Source organism: Antennarius striatus, chromosome 9 (genome assembly GCF_040054535.1).
Source record: "Antennarius striatus isolate MH-2024 chromosome 9, ASM4005453v1, whole genome shotgun sequence".
Classification (NCBI taxonomy): Eukaryota; Metazoa; Chordata; class Actinopteri; order Lophiiformes; family Antennariidae; genus Antennarius; species Antennarius striatus.
This window is the reverse complement of record NC_090784.1, coordinates 9,534,668-9,553,199: the sequence shown is the minus strand read 5'-3', so window position 1 is coordinate 9,553,199 and position 18,532 is coordinate 9,534,668. Positions and strand designations below refer to the sequence as shown.

The 18,532-nt window shown below is 39.7% G+C and overlaps 1 protein-coding gene across 4 annotated transcripts; it reads right to left on the bottom strand.

The window, feature by feature from the left end:
* Positions 1-2,310: 2,310 nt before the first annotated feature.
* LOC137601909 (protein tyrosine phosphatase type IVA 3-like) lies at positions 2,311-13,911 on the bottom strand. 4 transcript variants are annotated; one of them, XM_068324392.1, is made up of 7 exons: positions 13,284-13,911; positions 8,922-9,408; positions 6,006-6,143; positions 5,524-5,616; positions 5,202-5,332; positions 4,994-5,068; positions 2,311-4,514 (listed from the first exon to the last, which is right to left on the bottom strand). In XM_068324392.1, exons 3-7 carry the CDS (start codon positions 6,099-6,101, stop codon positions 4,397-4,399), a joined length of 513 nt encoding a protein of 170 aa, XP_068180493.1. In that variant the 5' UTR covers positions 6,102-6,143; positions 8,922-9,408; positions 13,284-13,911; the 3' UTR covers positions 2,311-4,396. The 4 variants fall into 4 exon arrangements, with proteins under 4 accessions (XP_068180493.1, XP_068180489.1, XP_068180490.1 ...); XM_068324388.1 differs by having other exon boundaries at positions 8,937-9,408; positions 13,284-13,908; XM_068324389.1 differs by lacking the exon at positions 13,284-13,911 and adding an exon at positions 12,834-13,073 and having other exon boundaries at positions 8,937-9,408.
* Positions 13,912-18,532: the final 4,621 nt, after the last annotated feature.

The window sequence follows — 18,532 nt, the reverse complement described above, 5'->3', positions numbered from 1 at the left end:
TCTTCTTCTTTAGCACTTTCATCCAATGTAAAATTGTAAAATGTTTGAATGCAATTAAAGTGTTTTTGGAAAAATCTAAAAAAATCTTCTTCTTCTTACTGCCGACAGTACACTTGGTCCCACCTAACAGAAGGTGGGGTGTCTTTAGCCACGCTGGATCGTTTCTACTGTTTTAAACACCATTTCAATGTTTTTAAAGACTGTAATATAATGCCAGCTGCTTTTACTGATCATTCTCTGGTTTTATGTCGCGTTGTGATGAGAAATATTTTACCTAGGAGTGCATACTGGCATTTTAATTCAACTTTAGCTTTAGACAGAGGCTTTAGAGAGATTTTAAGTTATTTTGGGAGCACTTTTATACTTAGAAAAGCTGATTTTACCTCTCTTAGGCAGTGGTGGGACTATGGCAAAACAGAGATAAAACTCCTGTGCCAGCAGTATACTCTGAAGGTCACACGTGACACCTGCCGGTCTATGAAAGACCTGGAGGCTGAGATCATGGAGTTAGAGACAAGCGCTTCCACAGGAAATCAGAGGTGTACTGAAATCCTCAAGTCCAAAAGAATGGCTTTAAGCCGACCTGTTGGATACTAAAGTACAGGGTGCTCTGGTCCGATCCAGGGTGCAAAACATCACAGAGATGGATGCTCCCTCTAGCTTCTTCTTCGGCCTGGAGAAGAAGCATGGACAGACCAACGTGATCCACTCCCTGCTGTCTGACACAGGACAGGAGCTGACAGAGTCTGGACAGATCAGAAGGTGAGCTGTGAGTTTTTATTCATCTTTGTATGACAGTGAGAAAACCAGCCACTGTAAGAGGAGTTCTGTGTAGAGCTACCTCAGGTCTCCATGGAGACAAATTCACAACTCGACCGGCCACTGGAGTTGGAGGAGCTCCACACTGCCCTGCAGAACATGCAGGGACGACGATCTCCGGGCACTGATGGTTTGACGGTCGAATTTTATAAAGCCTTCTGGGACATTCTAGCACATGATATGCTAACAGTGTTTAACGATAGTCTGGCTCAGGCTCCTTGCCACTGTCCTGCAGGAGGGCGGTCGTTGCCCTCCTGCCTAAAAAAGGCAATCTGCAGGACATCAAGAACTGGCGCCCTGTGTCACTGCTCTGCACCGATTACAAGATTCTGTCCAAGGCTTTGGCTACCAGGCTGAGGGAAGCTATGGAGCAGGTCATCCACCGGGATCAAACCTACTGTGTGCCCGGCAGGTCCATGGTAGACAATGTCTACCTTATTCAAGATGTTTTGGAGGTTTCCAGATCATTGGGTATAAATGCTGGTCTTGTTTCATTAGATCATGTTATTTCACTACAATGTGTGGCAGAAGTTATTTAACGTAGCAAATAGCGTATAAGAATTTAAAAAAGTCCATTCAGGATGTCTGTGTTGCAAACAAAAACTAGACTAAGTTGGCTAAGGGTGAAATTAGTTGCCTGACATGAGTCCTCAATTGTAATAGTTGCTAGGTCAGCAAAACTAAATTCCATACACAGTTGTCTTTTGCGACTTAGCAACACTTTAGAAAATAGCCTATAGCCGTGATGCGCTTTCTTCTGAGGCACTGGCTCTGGCTTCACGTAGAGTGACGTCTTGGAGAGTCAAAACCAATCAGTGTGTTTGGAGCTGTTCCGACTGAGACACATCTGCTTCCCATGTTCTTTTTGTAGATAATTCACACCGATGTTCACATAAAGTGTTAGAAATATTTGAAGGAGCCATATAGAAATATACTCAGGTTAACTGTGATTATTCATATGATAATGCCATTGTACATGTGCTTTATGTGCTTGAGGCTGAATGTAACAGACTGTGGCATTATCATTTGAAAGTGCTCTTTCTAAAGAAAAAAAATAAACTACGTTCTGAAAGGAGGTTTCAATCTGTCTTGCAAAAATCTGATTTTATGTGGTGTTTGACTGTTCAGATTACAAAAGAGCCATCCATTTACAATCCGGATGGTCTAAAAAAAAACGTGTTTCTGCTGCCAGTCTGGACGCAGCCAATAAGAGCGCTCCAGCCCACTCCACTAACCTGTTTGACATAGAAATGACTGGCAGACTAGAAAACGGGGGCTGAGTACAGGTTTTTATATATTTTGTTTTGTTTTGTCTTGTTTTTTGAGGGCGCTTGTATCCAGCGCCCTCGTACGCCCTCACATTGATTGTGCCCTGGGCGGTCGCCCACATTGCTCGTAGCAAAAACCGGCCCAGCTCCCAGAAATAAAGTTATGTGTTCAAAACCAGATATATTATGACAAAAAAAAATCTTTATTAAATATTACAAGACTTTACATACATTCTGTGATATTTTTTACATAAAAAAAAAACAATTCAGGCCAGTTCCAATGCTTAACAAAATCTAAAGACTAGCACTAGCACACACACATTCAAAGACAGAGAGAGACACACAAACTCATCACATCACACACACACACAAACACACGCACACACACACACAGACAGACACACACACACACAAACACACACACACCCTTTGTTATGAACAAGATTTTAGTTACAGGCAGACTTAATTCTTCTCCGTGCCTCTTTGTTTCTTTACTTCAGTTTTACTCTTTCTGCTTTTATTTGTTTGTCATAAATTTTGCTTCAGAATTTTTTTTCATAAGACCATCATAAGCAGACAACATGTTCATAAAACATCAGCATCAAAATCAGCAAAAATAAAAAAAAACCCAAAACAATTCAACAACAAAGCATCAGTAGCAGTTGTTTAGAAACAATCAAAATAAATCAGTATACTCTACTGCATAAGAAAGAAGAATGGCTGTAACCTGTCAAAAACATATAATAATGCAGTAAAACATTTCTACAAGAATAAGAAAAATTCCTCATTTTAACAATATTTTACAGATTATACTGCATAGTTATTAGCAGATGAAGTGAGAATTTCCCACTAACATGGGAACATAAATTTCTTTGTCCATTTTCTTTATCTATTGGGGGAACCTCCAAGATGAAGTGACAGCAATATTTTCATTTGTTGAATACAATCATGTTGTTGTCAGTTGCTTATCCGAATCTGGGTCAGGAATTTACGCTGATATCAGGAAGGAGGCGGGGTACGCGCTGAACAAGTCAGCGGTTCATCACAGGGCCACACATAGACAAACATGCATTCACAACCACAGTCATATCTACGGTCAATTTAGAGAGACCAATTCAGCAAAGCTGCATGTTTTTGGAGGTAGGAGGAAGGTGGAAAATCGGGAGAGAGAACCCATGCAGACACAGGAAGAACACGTAAACTCTCCACAGAAAGGGCCCAGATGGAATATTCTTATAGCAATATTTCATTTAACCTTATTTACAACTACTTTCTTCATATTTTTAGAATTTGAGTATTAGTATCACAGAGGTACTTAAATTATTTTTTTTATATTACACATATAAACTTTAGGTCTGGCTTGATATTTCCTTCTGTGATTGCTAGTGAATGGAGCATACACTTCAAGCACACACAGATATGTAAACACTTGTGCAAATTTGAAGTGATAGAAAAAAAAACCACAAACAAAATGTGTAATGTTCATCAAAATGCTTAATCTAGGATTTAAGTGAAAGATCTTCATGTTGGTTGGAGACCAATAACAAAACAAAAAAGTGAAAGAATGAAACGTTGTATCTCCACTCACACTAAGTTTTATTCAACCACAACTTAAAACTGTCTCAGTGGGTTATTCATGCCATAAAACAATCCAAACAAAATATTCCAAGTCTGTAGTGTATACCAGGATAGTGGAATTTTTAAGAGTGGATAAGATCTGATCATTCTGAAGGCACATGGTTTTATTATATCCTAGCAAATCACTCGTACACACAGGCTGTCAAAGTTTGTCTTGGGACACTTATTGCACTTGTTTAAAATGTGAGTATGATTTATAAAGGTTCAACAATACAACACATCTTTGTGTCTTTTTCAGAACTATTTCACAAAAAAATCCAAATATGCCTCATCTACGAACTACAAGCTATAACTTGTGATTTATTTTCTCTCCTTCAATAATATTTTCCACTTTTGTGAACTGTAATCTACTGTATATTAGGAAGAAAACATGGCAAAGAGTAAAACATATAAATCTAATACAATTACTGTAAAGACATGTATGAGAATCCTATGGTGCGCTTGTGTGAGCTAAAAGGGCCTGTTTGTTACGGTGTCAGCCAAAGTGACAAGGCTTGTGTGATTGGATTCCTGAGAACATTTATTGAGGGATACAATTGTTTATTCTCCACATTTGCTTCCAAAAAATGGCCGCTAGCCTTCCTAGGGTCCTTTAAAAACAATAAAATAATGCAAACAGAATATAAATTAGCGTACACAGACGTTCAGATGCAAGAAGACTGTGTGTGTGTTCACATGATGCAGCACTTGTTCTTGTGTGTCTGAGAGTCTTTGAAGCGGAGCCTCTGCTTGGATCGGTATTTCTCCAGGTAGGTGAGCTGCTTACTGTTGATGGCTCCACGGCGCTTCCTGGAAGTCACATAAACACAGATGGTGGAGGCCAAAGGTATTATTTCTTTCAATGTACACCTACAGATGCTGACTGCACATTATAGATTTAGTGCCCTTACTGTATGCCACTTACTATTGGGCATTAGGAAATCCACAGTGCCATATTTTGCCATATTTAGTTTTTACTTAAGGCAAAAAGGATTTCTCTTGTTCATTTAGCATTATGCATGTTGCCCCTCAATTTGCGGAACTTGTGTAACAGTACGGCAACAGTGTGTTTGGTCATTTGTCACATTTTATATTGTGATACCACCAGCAGATGGCACCATAGCTGCCCTACGTCAGTGAAAGCATGTGAGCCATTCTCTGCTTGGCCTTTTAGTTCTGTAATGTTAATAGCACTTAACAAAGAAAAGAAAGAGAATGTGAAAAAATATTCATTCACAGATTTGCCTGCATGAAATGGCTTGATGTTTGCTATGTCATGTAGTACTTACTGTCTGATGAGTTGAATAGCATCTTCATATTTCATCCCACTTTCTATCAGAGCCAGGGCAACCAGAACAGGAGCCCTGCGTACATGAATAAAAACAATAATATAAATAATATAAATGAAAATAATATAAATAATAATGATAACATAAATGAAAATATTATGTAACAGACTATTTAAGCGCTTCTGTTGATGCCTGGTGGGCTTCTCACCTCCCGAGTCCTGCCACACAGTGAACAGCAACACAGCATCCTGGATCCTCCTGAAACTTCTTCTTCAGCAGACTCAACCAATCATCAACCAGTTTACTGGGAGGTGAGGCTCCATCATCATATGGCCAATCCTGGGAAAAAAGAAGCAGATGAGATCAACTCCATGCCAGCTGCCGCTGACTAAAATAGTGTGTGTGTGTGTGTGTGTGTGTGTGTGTGTGTGTGTGTGTGTGTGTGTGTGTGTGTGTGTGTGTGTGTGTGTGTGTGTGTGTGTGTGTGTGTGTGTGTGTGTGTGTGTGTGTGTGTGTGTGTGTAGGCTCACCACCACATTAATGCCATCCTTCTCTAATGGTGTTTTATCATAGGTGATATCACAGACCCTGACAACTGTGGTGGCACCAAAGCGCTTCAGGTCCTAAATAATTTTTTTTGAAAAATCAGGTCAGTGAAAAATATATCAATGCATATTAAACATCATCAATCAATCAATCAATCAATCAATCAATCAAGTTTTATTTATATAGCGTTTAATCATGGCAGCAGACATTTCAAAGCGCTTTAACAGACAGAGAAACCCAACTGAACCCTCATAAATTTCAATACTAATATACTGTATGTCTGTCGTAGACCAGATGATGGTAGTACAGTACATTAGTTTCAAAGCCAAGCCAAATCACAAAATAATCAATTCAGTTAGTTGACTGGTGTTTCAGATATATCACCAGCCAGGAAAACAATACTTAGCTAAATATATGGCATTCATTTATGTGCATATCTATCTGTAAACATACAACTTTTTCTCACCTCTATGAAGGAGCTGAGTGTGTTGTCTGTAGGGTTGTGAGTGATTAGGAATCTCATGTTCTTGTGGCACAATTCCACTGGAGCTGGACGATTCATGGTGACCAGTGCAAACTTTAACTTCCAAGGATGATCTCTGACCTTTATGTACGAACAATCAGTTGTTCAATTGTCAGTAGCTCAGTGCTAACAGGAAGTAAGATGCAAGCCTAAAATCTGAACATCACCGTAAGAAAATAGACATCTTATTTTCTGTTGTACTATATTAAGAATAACCATAATCCAATGTGTGTTTGACACAAACACATTTCTCACAAGATAATTTATCATATTACAGCTAAAATGCACAGGTACAGATCATAAAATCATTGATTTCTGAATTCCACCTTTAGCTTCTTACGTAACATGCTAGTTCACAGTCACATTAGTATGGCTAATTCTGACACTTGAAGGCTCAGAGCAGAGAGATTGTTAAAACTTTATATGCAGCACATGCTTTTCCTGTTCTGACATGAAATCTTAAAAAAGTTGAGCTCCTTTCTGCTGTTTCTGGAACTTTTTAGTTTTTGAAATGCTGCCTAGCCTGTTATATCTAAAAACACCTCACAAGATCACAGACTCACAGTTGCTGTATGACGTGTGTGAAGGTCCGCATTCACCAAAGTCATGGTTATCCAAAAGCTCTTGAATCAATCTGCTGGGTTTGTGGAAACTCACTTGAAGACGTTTCACCTTAATTCTTCCTCAGTTCTGGTTGTGGTTGGTGTTGAATCAGCTTTTAACCACTGTGAGGTGTGGTCAGTGCTGTTCATATTCAACAGTCATTACCAGGACCTGTCTCTCAGCCCTAACGATGGTCATTGAGAGTATCAATGACCATCCAGGATTGATGGACCATTTCAGACTGCATTGAACCATTGTATTACTACTACTACTACTGTGCTACTTCACATGGTTCAATCTGCTGAAAGGTTCTTTTGCATAGTTTTGAAAGGAACTGATTGTAAACAAGCAAAAGATTAAGTCCATTCAGAGTATTCCTCTTCCTTGAGGTGAAAGCAGACTGCTCAATCCTGTCCTGAGGAGTTGGCCATACTTTCATTGAGTTGCTGTTTGGTTTTCTTGATGCAAAGATCTGAGTGTTCCTCACTGCATTTGACCTCACACACTAGGTTGCACTTCTGAATGTGTGGTGTGGGGTCTTTTGGGTGGAACAGTCTTTATCTGTAGATGTTGATTGGTTTGAAGAACACAGGGATCTGATGTTTCTTAAAGATCCTCAACCATTTTTCCAACACTCGACATATATGGGATGACTATGATTTGCCTGCTCTCCTCTTCCATCCTCACTGGGTTGTTTTCCTTTCAGTATCTTGTTTGATTCTTCATAAAGGTCCAGTCAGGATGTCCACAAGTCTTTTCCCCTTCCAGGTGTTTGAGTTCTTTTTTATGGACTTGAGTACTGGTGGGTAACTTGACCACCGTGTTGCAGGATCCTGATGACTCCTAACTTGTGCTCCAGTGGATGGTAAGAGTTAAAAAACAGGTACTGGTCATTGTGTGCTTGTTTCCTGTATACCCCAACATTCAGACTTCTGTCCTCTTCTATGTGAACCTCACAATCCAAAAAGGGCAAACTGTTTTCCTTTATGTCTTCTCTGGTGAACTTGACGTTGTTGACCCATTTGTGTCTACATATCAGAACCAGTGGCTCGGTGTTGCTCCGCTGAAAGAGGTCAGAGTCCTGTGCTCCACTTTTTCCATGCACAGATTCATCACAACATCCCATGGCACATCCATGTTTGCGCCTACAGAAGCTCCCTCTGTACTGAAAATAGGTGGCATTCAGGCAGAGGTCCAGTAGTTGGCAAATTTGTTCTGGATTGATGTTCGTCCTACTGCTAAGGGTTGAAGCCATCGTCTCATAGTTTCCACTGCCTCCATTGTGGGAACGCATGTGAATAGGGAGATCACATTGTAGGATATGCTCTCATTTGTATCCAACTCAGTCACCTCACCTTTCCCACAAAGTTCATGGAGTTTTGCACATGGAGGGGGTTCTTCACCACCTGGCAATTGTCGTTGGAATATGAATAGCACTGATCACACCTCAAAGAGGTTAGAAGCTGAGGCAACACCAATTGTGACCAGAACAGAAGAAGCCTCTTGGATGAAAGGTGAAACATCGTCACGGAACTTTCTACAAATCCAGTGGATTGATTTCACACTAAACTTGTTTTTGGATAGTCTCTGAATGTGTATTTTAACAAACGAATCTACAAACCACAATGTTAAAAGAAGAATGTACGCACCACAACTGTATTTTCACATGCTTAATTCAACCTAAATGTTCTCATGTTGAAATGTGATAACAAGTATGTGACTGCATTTATTCTTGATTCACTTTTTTTAGTTAAAAGCACAGTTTGTGTAAGATGTATTTATATTCCAGCAATCTTAATATACTGTACTTCTAAAAAAGAAAAAGGCAATAAAGTGAATGTGAGTAAACTATGCTATTGGGTTGGTTAGAGATTATTGTCTTGCTTGGTCAATGTTATCAATCCATATCACAGTAGAGTAGGCAGAAGGCATATCGGGATGTTCCTCCTCTCAATAGAATTAATACTAGCTTTATAGCAAATATAATTTTTTTTCAGTGTGATTAGAGTGCTACAAGTGTTTTATCACTAAATAATTTCCTGTTATTTTTAGGAAAAATAGGGACAAAATTTACATTTCAATTTAAAGTTGAGAACATCAAAATAGTCCTGTAAATAAATCTTTGTCTTCTGGAAAGTCCAGCCATTTGTTGAATTTAAGGATAAAAACAAACAGAAACAACAATACACAGTCCTGTAATAACCAGTCACATGTTTATGTCATTATTAAAAAGCATTGGTGTGTCACTATATTTACTTGAAATCTGTTCACCTTTAGCTCCAGCTGCAGCAGTTAGCTGTCTTTGACTTAAGTCAGCCCTCCAGATGACTGTGGACTTCCTGTCCCTTCTGGACTATCCTTGCAGTAGATGTGTGTAGGTGTTCAAGTTATTTTTGAAATTCTGAGGCCCTCTTGTCTTGAATCACCCCATCAGCTGATTGTATCCTATAGTCCAGGATGCTACAGAGAGTTAACTCTCTCTATGATTGTCTTTTTTTCTCTCACTGATTGTCTGGTCCTTTTCCCTTTCTTTGCTCTTTCCTTCTTGCGCCACTCAGCTTTCAGTGTCGAGGCTCCACTCGTTACCCCATGAGCTAGCTTGTCCAGAGGGCAAAGGCCAACGGTCTTTCAGGTTTCAAGGCCAAAGGACTGCATGGTGCATCTTCATCCCAGACAGCATCTAAATGTGTTGTGCATGGCAGTAGTCACCACTCTGCCGCACAAACTCCATCAACCAGCAATTCTGAAATATGAAACAAACAAAAATACCATTCAGTCATCAGCTTTCAGAAAAGAGTAACGACAACATCTTTTATCAACAATATAGAGACCAGGAGGGCAGCTGAGGCTACCTACCACCACAGAAATCTACACAAGTAGGTGTAGAAGGAGGGCCACCCACATCATGAGAGACCCCACCCACCCAGCACCCTGTCTGTTCCAACCCCTCCCCTACGGGAGGGGCAGGAGACTACGGAGCATCCGGAGCAGGACCACCAGGCTGAGGAACAGCTTCTTCCCAGAGGCTGTTAGACAGCTAAACTCCTGTGGTGCTCTGTAGTCACCCTCACGACGCCCCGAGTGTCACCACAGACACACGGGGAGCTGGTGCAACATGATGCTTCATCAGGTGCAATAGATGGAGCACCCACATACTTAAGCTGCTACACTGTAAATAGATTTTGCTGTTCAGACACTTTTCAATTTACACTTTTCAATTTACACTTTAAAATTCTTAACTTTTCTCTGTTCTCCTATTTATCTTACATTTTTAACCTATTTTTTCTTAACTTATCTTATTTATCAACCGGGCTTACTGGGACCTTCAGAGACGTATTTCATACTGTCATATGTAAACATGTGTCAGCATGACAAATAAAGACTCTGACTCTGACTCTAATGAAGACAGTATAACATACATCCTGGACATGGCACTACTGTATATGCATTTTTATGTTTTTTCACTGAACCTATAGGAAAAAAAGTATATACATTTATATGTAAATGCCACGACCCGCGACAGCAGATGAGGCGGTTGTGACAATGAATATATGTAAATGGAGGACAACACTATGGCCCCGTCCACACGATGACAGATTTTTTCAAAAACGCAACTTTTTGAAAACGCATCAAAAACGATTTGCATCCACACGACAACGTTTTCAAAAAAAATCTCCGTCCACACGTACATGCATCAGTGCGTTTTCGAAGATGGCTACAAGGATGCCAAACCATGTGGTGGAAGTATTGAGTCAAACTTTATCCAATAGGAATCCTCCGTGTTTTGTTGTCACAAAACGCCTGCAAGAATGCTGCCATCAAAAGAGTTCGTACATCCATCATGTTTGTACACACGGGCCCATAAATATGACGTCACAGCGATTTTCGTCGCAGGCAAGACATCAGCGTTTTTAAAAAGTTGCGGATACACCGTCCACACGACAACACAGACCCAGCGTTTTTAAAAAAATCGACCTAGGCCAGCATTTTCAAAAAGTTGCGGCATCGTGTGGACGGGGCCTATGTAAATAAAAATGTTTGGATAAACCAATCCGTGTGTCTACATGCAGTATTTACAGTGGTACCTCTACTTACGAAATTAATTGGTTCCAGAAGAAATTACGTAACTAGAAAATTGAGTAAGTAGAGACATGTTTTCAATGGAAATGCCCTAATCCGTTTCAAGCCCCCAAAAATTCCGACATGTTTTATAAAGCATAAAAATGCATCGAAACATGTAACAAATACATGCTACGATTAGATTACTACACAATAAATGAGAGTTGTGCATAACATAAAAAACAAAGAATAAAGAATAATAATGACGGCCATTTACCTTTTAACTGCTGTCCCCATTGTTTTTTGCCCTCTTTGGTTCATGCGCTCCTATCTCACGATGCCGAACAACAGCTACCCACGCGATGCCTTAAACTCCATAAATTTCCTTTTGTTTCAATAACGTGGCGATTGTAGATGCATTTCGGCCATATTCTTTGGCGAGGTCAACCAAACGGATCCCTTTCTCATGTTTTTCTATTATCTCTTGCTTTGTTTGTACGGACAAAAAAACTCTTTTCTTCTTCTTTTCTTTTCCTCTTTTCTCCATCACTTTCTTGGGGTCCATAGCGAATACTCAAGAAGTTAATACAGTATATTTTTGCAAAACTATCAGAACACCTCACGGGTCGAGAGTCGAATGACGAGGACCCTGCATGAACACCAATTTAGCTCCACATAGAGGTGGAGTGGCATCCCTATTTTGAAACTGTCCATAAGTGTGAGCACATGCGTGCGTGTTTGTCTGTGTGTCTCCAAGTGGCTTCGCAGTGCACTGGCTTCGCGCCCGTTGTGTTCCCTGCCTCAAGCCCCCAGTCGATTGGGATAGGCTCCAGCTCTCCGCGACCCACTACAGCAGAAGAAATGTGTTTGATGATAAATGAATGAATGGATGTTTGGAGTTTAAACAGCAGTTCAGACGGCGGAATCCTGTTTGACAACATGTGCTGTTGCGTACTCTAAAAACAAATGCCGGTTACTCCTGTGGTTAGTTAATTGCTCTGCTTAACAAGAAAACACACTGGCAGCTAACCAAGCCTTGCACTGATAGTATTTTGTAATGGGTTGGACAGTATCCTGAAAATGCCATTTCAAAAGTTTAACTTTATTATGTTACTAAGAATTAACCAAGTTTGGATAATGTGAGGAAATGTGATCAAAGATGTCATCTTCTTCCACTCACATACAGTAGATAAACTACTAGGGAAAGTCCAAGGGTATTCTGGGTAAGCTGTTGTCGCCTCTTCACCTCAGCCCTGACAATACACACACACACATAATCACATGCCGACTTACTCACTAAATCCTCTAGAAGAGTGTAGTCTATTTAGGTTGTTGACTGTCTATGATTAGGAATTTATCCAATGCTTATCAGGATAGAGGTCATTTATTTTCCATCCAGTCAGTTCAAAATCCATACAGAGCAATTACTCTACTAAAATACATTTTACACACATCTGCGTTTTCTGGTTTTATACCCTCATTTTTATACCCTCAACACAAGCCCTCCAAAATGAAAACACAGACTGTAAAATTCAGTAATGTACTGTAGTCACTTTTGTTATTCGCCTGGTAATCACAGATGTCTGTTTAGGTTCTCACTGATAATTAAAGCCAGGTGACAATAAGCAGTAAGTAACATGTAACAACATAAAAGGGTATGAGAGAAATGATCAGAAAGAAGCAATCATTCCAATTAAAACTGTGACGCCAAACATCCGTGTTACTATAGTTTGGTTTGTAAAAATAGTAACATCCATTCCGCTGGCTGTCTCCATGTCAGAGGCTGCCTCGGGACCCAAAGAAATAAAAATTGATGTCAGCAATATTTTAAAAATGCGTTACCGTAGGTTTTCAAACTTTCCTACAGTCTACCTAATGTGATGCCAAAGGATACACAGGTACGTTTTTAGATTAGTAGTGAAGACAATAAAACAGGTTACAGTAAACTTCTAGTATAGTACAGTAACCCCTGTCAGAGCACATCATTCACATCTACTACCTTCCAGTTAGCAGCAGATTTCCTATAAAGGCTACAATCAAGTCACCCTGAAGAAATAGATATACAGTACTAAATACCAAAGTTGGAGAGCCTATAATAAAAAGCTTTACCTCAGAAGACAGCTTGGCTAACTGGAAAATCCACAAACCACTGACTGGTAGTTACATAAAGTCCTTCAGACACAGCAAGCAGTCGCCCTACAACAGTGTGAGTGCTGACAGAAAGCAAGCTGACTGCCTGTTATAGTAAACCCCTGCAGATACTGAATATCCTGCAGCTGTATTTATAGCTGTTCTCTATATGAGTGACTGATTCTGACACATCACATTTTTAAGGGAAAACAGTCTCTGAGGCTGGTGCACCCAAGTATCCTTTCTCTCAACCTTTTCCAGTGGAGAACTACTATTAGCTCATATATTATCCTCATGGATATAGATACAGTTAGTTGAAGGAGTTAACTAATCAAGCTAAGATTAAAAACTTTCAATTGAATCCAAAAATGATGATTTCTGCATTGAAAAAACAAACAAATGCCGTTTCAACCGGAGGCTTTTCCTTACCTGCTCTTATGCTGTCATCTCCAACCACAGAATGAAGTCTAGCTCCTTCTGCCTCAAGTCCACCAGTTTGTCGTTTCTACTACCACAAACTGGAATGTCTCATAGTCACGCAACAGAAAATGAAGTCCTACTGCAACAACCTGTAGCTCTGCCCCACTGAGCTATCTACCTATCCCCGCTCCTCCCGGCCTAACCACTGCAGGGCATTGTGCAAGCCTAATTGTAGCTCTACCTCGCCTGCAGCAGTGCAGTGATCCCAGTTGAGGATCTGCTGTGAGCCGGTCTAATCAGGCTGAACAGCCATCTGACCCTGACAGCCCTGTCATCACCAGAACACTCTACAGTTAATACTCTTACAAAGAGAGGAGAAGAGCCTCAGTCCCTCCTCCACTTCTTCATCCACTCAACTCCTTTTCCTCCCCCTCTTCCAAGGTAAAGAAGAGGTAGTGTCTCCTTCTCTTCTCTTCTCTTCTCTTCTCTTCTCTTCTCTTCTCTTCTCTTCTCTTCTCTTCTCACCTCTTCTTCATGATAAAGAACACAGGGTTCAGTGGAAGAAGTAAGTGATCTCACAGATGTTCCAGAATGCCGGCAAAATAATGCAGATCACCGTTTTCAGCTAATGATCTTCTGACATGTAACTAAAATAAAAGGGAGCTTTTAGGTCTGATGGGCCATGTCTGGCCCCTCTCTTGTTTTGCTATACCTCTCTCTCCCTCCCTCTCCTTTTCATTCCCTCCCTTAACAAACTAAAAATAGATAGTCCTTTGAGCTACTAGATGGAAAACCTTTGAGTTTCCCTCCATGGATTTGTCTTCTTCATTACCGATACCTGTTTAATTGTTATTGTTTTCTTCAGACTAAAATATGATATGTCGCTATTATATTGTTACCACAGCCCATCAGCTATATGTCAAAAAATTGTAGGATGCATTTTCTTAAAACATTCACTGAGATGTTCCTCAAAGAAATTCACACAGCTTTTTAGGATTGATTTTTAAGTTATCTGGATTTATGCAACTTGTTTACAGCATTGAGGTAAGAATAAGTCCAGAGAGTCACAAGGCAGTCACAGACTTTTTAAAGCACAACAAGCTGGGGCCTCACCTCACTATCAATCACGCTCAGCAGACATTAGCGTGACTTCTCACCCACACACAGTTGTAAAATAAACCCCTCATCTTCCTCGTTTAAAATTAGCTAAAAGATTACTTGAGGGCTTTCCAGATTATAACATAAAAATTTGTTCGGAATCCATGCCTAAAAAAATGTACCTGTGTAAAGGATTAAGGATAAGTTGACCTTGATAGCCTTGAATGAAGACCTTGAGTGCAAACAACATCTAAACAAAGAATATCAGTGAACGTGGCTGATTCACATTCTGTACAGTTCATGCATTTCAAATGAAATGAAATATGGTTTGAAGGGCCTGGAAGCTTAAGAGAGACATGGACAAGACATTTACAAAAGGTTGAGTGGAACTGTTTGGTATGTGACCAAGGAAGAAGCCAATTTTATGTACTCTCAATTTATTGTCTTGACAGTTTGGAGACCAACTTAATACAGGGAGGGTTGTTGTAGCTGACTGACTGCACTGCTTTAATAATCAACCATAAAACATATACTTATGCACACTTAAACTACAGTACATCAATTGTTTTCACAGGTTGAATTAGAAATAAAATGGATTTCTAAAAGAATTACTGTATTGTGGTAGAGAGAAAAAGGAATTAATTATACATTACTATTCATCAGGAACAGGTTTCCATTGTCTCATTACTTTAGCTGTTTCCTATATCCATATAAGCACAACTCTTTGAAATCAATGTTTCCTGCATGGGATCTTCCTGAGAAGCTGTCTGCTTCACTCTTACCATGTGTTTTGACTCTACAAACGGCAGTGCCCTGGCCTAAACATGGCTGCTCCAATGGTTTCTGGAAATGTGAGCTGACACTTTGTAGGTCAACCTTCAGCTGGCAGTCTTCTGCTCCTTCAGACACCTATAGGACTCTTTGGGTACCAGTTGTAGCCTGGGTTGACAGACAAAGATCTCAGCGCTGAATCCTTACCACATGGAAATGCCAAGGAAGAGTTCGAGCCTTATTTTATCAGCCAATCATCACTGATGGTGACGAGCATGAGTTATTATTTTCAACCTCACCTGCCAAAGTTTGACCAAAGCAGCAACTATGAATAGAGATAATTTATTACCTTGTTTTTTTTTCCATTTCAACAGCTTTCAGTGCTTCAAATGAGTTGATTTTAAGTCAAACCAAAGGTATTCATTTCATATCTTGTCAAAGTGTGAGTACATGTCAGCATTTTATGTAATTGTCAGTCATTTAAACTAAAAATTATGAATGTGTAGGTTCCAGTGAATATTAGTGATAAAAAAGATGAAGAACAGTAAATACATGTAACATCAAGAACATTGTGCGATTGTTTTAAACGTGTTGTGTGTCTCTTCAATATTTTAATTTTTTAAAAGTTTGTTTACCTGGTGTTTTTATTAGATTCCTCTTCCTCTATTTTTGATGTTATATATTAATTGGTGCTATTGAAATTTTATTTTAAAGCAGAACACTGTGGGAAACTGTTTCAACCACAATGTCTATAATAATAACTATAATAATAACAGTAATAGTAATAATAATAATTATTATTATTATTATTATTATTATTATTAATGGTCAGTAATTAACTGTAAGCGCTGTTGTTTATCTTTACATCAGCCAGATATAAGGACAGTCCTCTAATAAATCAACCTGATGGCATCTCTAAAGATTTGGGTAGTACCAATGACAAATGATTGATGTGGGAATGGAAGCAATCATTTATGCTGAACTACCATGTTGATATATACAATTACAAAGTGTATCCACTCCACTGTACTATTTTGTAATTCAGTCCGACAGGCACACTACTAATGCAGTAGTGTGACATACTGATTCCCAGAGCAATGAGAAGAAAGTGGATATGAAAAGGAAGTCTGATTACTGTCAATATTTATACCATGTAGATTGTAAGCTGCTATTTCCTTTTTATCTACAAAGAATATGTTAACAACGTTTTCAGATGTACACTTCTATTTAGCTAATGTGATGTCTCAGCAGCTGCATAAATATTCTTGAAAACTGAGCCCCTCACTGGCCCGAGTGGATGGCGAAGAAGCTGCAGTATGTTCCGTGCTGGATCAAATTATGTTTCTGGGGCGTCATTTCCTACCCATACTAATATTTTGAAGGTCAACTGGATTACTCAAAGAAACAAGTGTAACGTTTTGCATATAAGTTTACAGTTCACTACAATATTGCACGCTGTTTATGCCATAGGAGGAAGAAGGATTGCATTGTTGCAAAGTAATTTCATCCATACATTAAATACTGAAAAACAGGAAACAATATTTCTTTACATTATTTACTGCAGTCGTTTCAAACCTGTGTGATAGTAACCCCTAAAATGATGCAAACTGAATCTTAAAAAACAAACAAACCATTGATCCTGCAAAAATTCAAGTCAAGTTTTTGTGTGAAAACGTAAAAAAAAATTTTTTAAATTAAAATTAAATAACGCTGAAAAACAGCCCTCCTTGGTAAATCTATCTAGAACCTATAAACAAGAAATTTGTATTGTGTTACAATAATGGGGGCGGCAGTGGCTCAGTGGTAAAGCGGGCGGTAGAGCAGGTCGTCCTATGATTTAAGATCGGCGGTTCGATTCCCGCTCCCGCCCCCCCAAAAATACCCGGAGGTGAGCTGACAGTGGGAGGTGTCAGCTCATCTCCGGAGCACTGCCGAGGCACCCTTGAGCAAGGTGCCGTCCCCTTTACAAATTGCTCATTTGAGGCGCACCAAGAAGGAGCTGCCTGCCACTCTACCTCCCATGCATGCCTACAGGCCCCTTTGTGTGTGTGTGTGATACAGGGGCCTGTACTCACTAATATATATGTATGCATGCGTTTGTAATCAGTAGCTAGAGTGTGCGTTCTTAATTTCCCTTCGGGGATCAAACCAGTATATAAAATTAAAAAAAAATAAATAAATAAATAAATAAATAATAAGCAATATAAATAAGTAGAGTTTAAATTTCTTAGCGGATTGAAGGCGTTTTTACTTTGAAACAATAGAAAAACGTGTCTGGAATCAAATGCTTAAACTAAAATCTCCTTCATGCACTGATTGTGGCTGTACAACTACAGTACAACTGTATAGTACAACTACTGTGTCTTTAATCATACTGTACAAAGAATTGACAAAAGGTGTTTTTTGCACAAAAACACACCGATTGTCATGCTCACAGGAAAATGTCCTAACATGAATGTACCGTATGTGTTCGGAGAAAGGGATTCTAAGAAAAATCACATGTATACTAGCACACACACACACACACACACACACACACACACACACACACACACACACACACACACACACACACACACACACACACACACACACACACACACACACACGTCTGGCATGTAGCAAGCAGCAGCAGCTGCTGCTTGTATAATTAGAATGTTTTGAAAGCTGAGAGTTGGGCCACAGAACTTTCACCTGCAGAGTTTTTGACAAGCAACAGTCAACTTGACAATACAACTTTTTTAATGCCACTTTCACTCAATTTCTATGCCACAAAGCTAAAAGTTAAATATAATGAAAAAAGAACATTTAAATGGGTAGGATGTAGCCACAAGAGGACAAATGCAGCCACATGAGGACAAATGTAGCCACAAGAGGACAAATGTAGCCACGTGAGGACACAAGCCAGTGTCTTATTGTGTCAGTCCCAAGCCTGGATAAATACAGAGGGTTGCATCAGGAGGGCATCCGGCGTATAACTTGTGGCAAATCAAACATGCTAATTACCCGATCGGTAACAACGACCGCCATTGGCGCTGTTGACCTGCAGGCCGCCGGTAGAAATTGGACTACTGTTTGTCGAAGAAAGAGAGGAGGAAAGTGTGATTGTAGGAAGAGAGAGAAGAGGAACGCCAAGAGTATAGGACTGAGAGTAGGGACGTTGAATGTTGGAACTACGACAGGAAAAGGTAGGCAGTTGGTTGACATGATGCAGAGAAGGAAGGTAGACATACTGTGTGTCCAGGAGACCAGGTGGAAAGGTAGCAAGGCTAGAAGTTTAGGAGCAGGGTTCAAGTTGTTCTATTATGGTGTAGATAGGAAGAGAAATGGAGTAGGAGTTATCTTGAAGGAGGAGTTTGTTAGGAATGTCCTGGAGGTAAAAAGAGTGC